This window comes from Trachymyrmex septentrionalis, unplaced genomic scaffold (genome assembly GCF_001594115.1).
Source record: "Trachymyrmex septentrionalis isolate Tsep2-gDNA-1 unplaced genomic scaffold, Tsep1.0 scaffold134, whole genome shotgun sequence".
NCBI classification, from domain to species: Eukaryota; Metazoa; Arthropoda; class Insecta; order Hymenoptera; family Formicidae; genus Trachymyrmex; species Trachymyrmex septentrionalis.
The window spans coordinates 92,564-96,635 of NW_017304482.1; the positions used below are offsets into that span (position 1 = coordinate 92,564).

At 43.5% G+C, this 4,072-nt stretch overlaps 1 protein-coding gene across 1 annotated transcript in view; it reads left to right on the plus strand.

The window, feature by feature from the left end:
• The first annotated feature begins 3,990 nt into the window (after positions 1 to 3,990).
• The window catches only part of LOC108757204 (short stature homeobox protein 2-like), an 11,546-nt gene continuing 11,464 nt past the window's right edge, over positions 3,991 to 4,072 (plus strand). The window contains exon 1 of the mRNA XM_018501620.1: positions 3,991 to 4,068. Coding sequence (XP_018357122.1) covers positions 3,991 to 4,068 — 78 coding nt within the window. The remainder of the gene's footprint in view (positions 4,069 to 4,072) is intronic.

Consider the following 4,072-nt stretch of genomic DNA (forward strand, 5'->3'; position numbering starts at 1 on the left):
ACGCGGAAATCCGGATTTACTTGCACATAGGCAGCTCGCCCGCACACGCATGCGAGAGGTGCATCAGGGGGATTTCATATAGCCGGTGCCAGATTGATTTGGTTTACCTAAACCGCTATCCCGTTCTCCTCCCGCTGAAAATCAGAGAGAGAGAAAGAGAGAGAGAGAGGGGGGGGTGGAGAGGAGGGTACCGGTGGATACCGTCCTGGATTTTCCGCCGGCAAGTCGCGGCGAGGAAGGGTGTTTACTCAAGACACGACAATTCATTACGTAATTGAATTGAATGAGCCCTCTCCTTTGCTCCGCATCGCCCATCCCCTTCCGAAGCGTTTGGCTCGAACGTGTACGCGTGCGAATGCTCAGGCACGCGTGTGCGTGCATGGTCTATGCGAGTCGAGGGGTGGACCGAGATTCAGAGGTGGATTAAAGACCGGAAGGGGCCCCGGAAGCCGACGTAAGTCAGCAAGTCTTTTGGGTAGGTGAGATTCTCAAAGCTGTCCGAAGATGTTCTTTCAATTTACGTCGAATAGCAAGATTATCGATACAACAGAAACTACTGTAGAAAAAAGTTCTTTGAAATCCGTTAGGCGAATAAATAATTAATTTTTAAGTCATTGTTTAGCAGCTAGCAATAAAACAGTTCCAAGAAATACATTGATTGGACTGAAAATGTCAGTGATGTTTAAATTACAAATATATTTTCTCGTTTTTACTTATCCACAATAGAAGTTGACTGTTCTAGATAATACATTTAATTTAATCTTAATCGCGATCAAACATTGAGATGTAAATTAAAGAGGTTACAATAATTCAATTTTTTTTTTTTTTAGAAATCCCGTTAATATATATTTTGCTTCGAAATGCGATCGTCTCGAATGATGCCGCGCGAGATTTCGCTACGTCCCTGATGAGACATTGTAACCACCCCCGTTCGTCGCCGGCGTCTACACTCCTCTTCTCCGAGGCCGGGGAGATCCGAAGGCCTGGGACCGACCGGAGGGGCTCGTAGCGAGAGCGACCGAATTAAACGATTAGTTAAACTGATTTCGAGTTAGGCGAATGAATAAGTAATCGGATTTCTCGTTAAGGTAATCGCATTGCGCTCTGATTGGCTCCGTCTGCCTGCGTTATAGGCCGCACTCCCGGCATTTTGCCCCTCTCTTCGTCCCGTCCACCCTCGTCCACGTCGTTGTACCGTTCTCTCTCCCTCCCCTCATTCCCTCTGCTGAAAGAGCGAAGAGAGGGTGTTCTCTCATCGTTTGCACGGGGGTGTCCTCGCGCGTTCCCATTGTCGCCGTCTCATCTCCCAGAAATTGAGAAGCGCGAATATTTCGAGTAATGTACACACTCGACTTTTACACTTATATTCCCGTTATCTCATTGTTTATCGCGCGCTATTAGTATAATTGTTTAATTAGGCATGACCGATATAAAAAAATGCTTTGAAATTTCGATAATTTAAAAAAGCATTCTTTGAGAAATTTCGTGTTTATTGAAGCATCTTTTCTAATATCCTATTAATTCTTTTGTTTTATTTTATTTGATCTTTCTTTGATTTCAAATATTTATCAAAGATTCATGCTCTTCTTCTTGATCATAGATTAAGACCGTGATATCTCTGTAAAAAAGTTAAGAAGGTTCTCGCGTTTGATGAAATATAAGACAACTTTATAATATACATGTAATACAAAAGTCAATAATATCTAGAAAAAGTTTCATTGACGTTTTCCGTATCATTTTGAAAATATTTAATTCTATAGAAATTTAATTCTATAGAAATTAAAGAATTTATAGAATTTTACATTATAAGTTGAAGGTATAACCTTATTTTGTAATTATTCTCTTTTATATTGAGACACTTGCATATAAGACAATTACAAAATTGTTATAATTATAAAGTAAACACTTAAGTGTGTTTGTTCTCGTAAAGTTTCATTTAAACTAATCGTGCAGTTTACATCAAATGAGTATCTTACAACTTTTATTTTATTATTTCGAAAATTAGTAACATATAATTAACAATAATTATGTATAATGGCATAAGGTATCGTTAGTAATCTTTTTATTCCATTATTTTAATTGTTTTACATATTATTATGAGTAAATTATGTATTGGCTAGGAAGTAGCGCGAGAATCTCCTTAAGAATAGAAAATTGACGATATGTTTCAAGTTCTAAATTGCCTTCTACTTGCACTTCATGAGCAGACATTCATTCTCCCTTTCCGTCCGTCCATATCTCCGTAAAACGGACTGATAAGGTGAAGTCTGCTATAGTATAGCCCCAGCAATTACATTCCCTGAACGCAATCGCATTTAAATATTGCCGAGTTTGGCGGCGACAAACACGGGGTACATATCCCAGGGTCGCATTCATTTGGTGCGGGGAGAGATTTGCGGCGTACCGATGTTGCTCGCGAGAGAGGACAACTTCCGTAGATTTAATGTTGCCTTAAATGATGCAGATTTAGCGTTATCCGGAAGGCAGCAGATATTGGATGTCTTCTTCGGTCGAGAATCGCGCAACAAACACGATGTACTTTATCGAAGGCGATAAATCGTGTCTGAAAAATTGAGATTGGCAAGAACGAAATCGAGTTTACGGACGTCCGACCGATGTACATCAACCTGACGGTCCTGAGAGTTCACTTACGCATCGTCGAAAAGGAAGATAAAGAGAGAACAAAGGGAAGAAGAAAACGAAGGTGTATTACTAGAGAAGAGAAGTGGATATTGAAACGGAGAAATATACAGGAACTGAGAGAATGTGGCAGCATGTGACAGAAGAGATGCACTTGTCACGAGTAACATGCAGGGCCGCTTTATCTGCATCGTGATTTCTTTTAGATTCATTTCTGCCTGAAGATTTCTACTTCAGATTCTCTATATATTGTATATATGTATTTTTTATTTTTTTTTATTTTTACTTTATTAGCGAAAGCAATTACAAGTGGTGTTTTTCGTAAAATTAATTTTATTTTTTTTAATATTGAAAAATAAAAAATTGAGGATCCTGGACAACATTCTATGAAAACATAATCAGTATTATTTTTAATGTTAAAGCAGTAAGATTAATTTTAACTGTCACACATGTGCGGCGTCTTGTAGATTCTTTACATATTCAACGTAAATATCTAAAAGGAACATAAATATCTAAAAAAATTACATCGAAAGATATAAAGTGAACAGGAAACGATTTATAAAACAGAATTTTATAATCGGATTACACATACACACGCAATTCGTGTCTACGTTATCGATGATTTATCGCGAGAAGAAGATAACGTGTTCAAAATTCCCGAGTTCATTCGTAAAATAACTCTCTCTTTTCAGACACGGAGCAGAAAGTCGACGATCCGACGACCGATAACGAGGCCAGACAAAAAGGAGGAGCTTCGACCGCGGAAAGCATGGGATTAATTACCGCGTGCCCGCGGCGGCGGCGGCGGCAGCGGCCTGTTTCTGCCTCCAGGTAAATACAGCGGCCCTGGCGCGGTCATACGGGGCGCGGAGAAGAACGCGGGGGTTGATAGTAGGATGGTCGCCGAGCGGCGTCCTACACTCCTACCCTCCCCCCCCCCCTCCAGCCGACGACGAGGGCCGAGGGGTAGTTTCGCCGCGAGCGTTTCCGCGGCGGGCGGAAAAGCGGGCACAAATGCTAATGAGCGTTGGTTTGAGGGGGTAGATCGTGCCTGCCTCCTGGAAGGGGACGAGGGGCTACGAGCCCCGGATCGTGTCTCGATTGAAACGAGAAGGAGGGAGAATCACCACGGGGCGGTTCCATCACGCCCATCCGCATGCGGATTGGCCGGCGGCCGAATGGCGTCCTGGAGGACGCGTGGCGTCGGGACGTCGACGTCGGGATGTGCCTCCCGTCGACGTGTCTCCCCGTCGACGGATCTCTCGCGACGGCGACGGCGACGGCGGCGGCGAGTGCCGTCGGTGCCGAGGCGCGACGTCGCGCGCGAGAGTTGCCCCGATAACCGTGAGGATGGAGCAGCTCGCCCAGTTCGTCTCCAAGAGCTTCGACAACGCGGCGGCCGCGGTGGCGGCTGCGACGAGCGTCGAGGCTG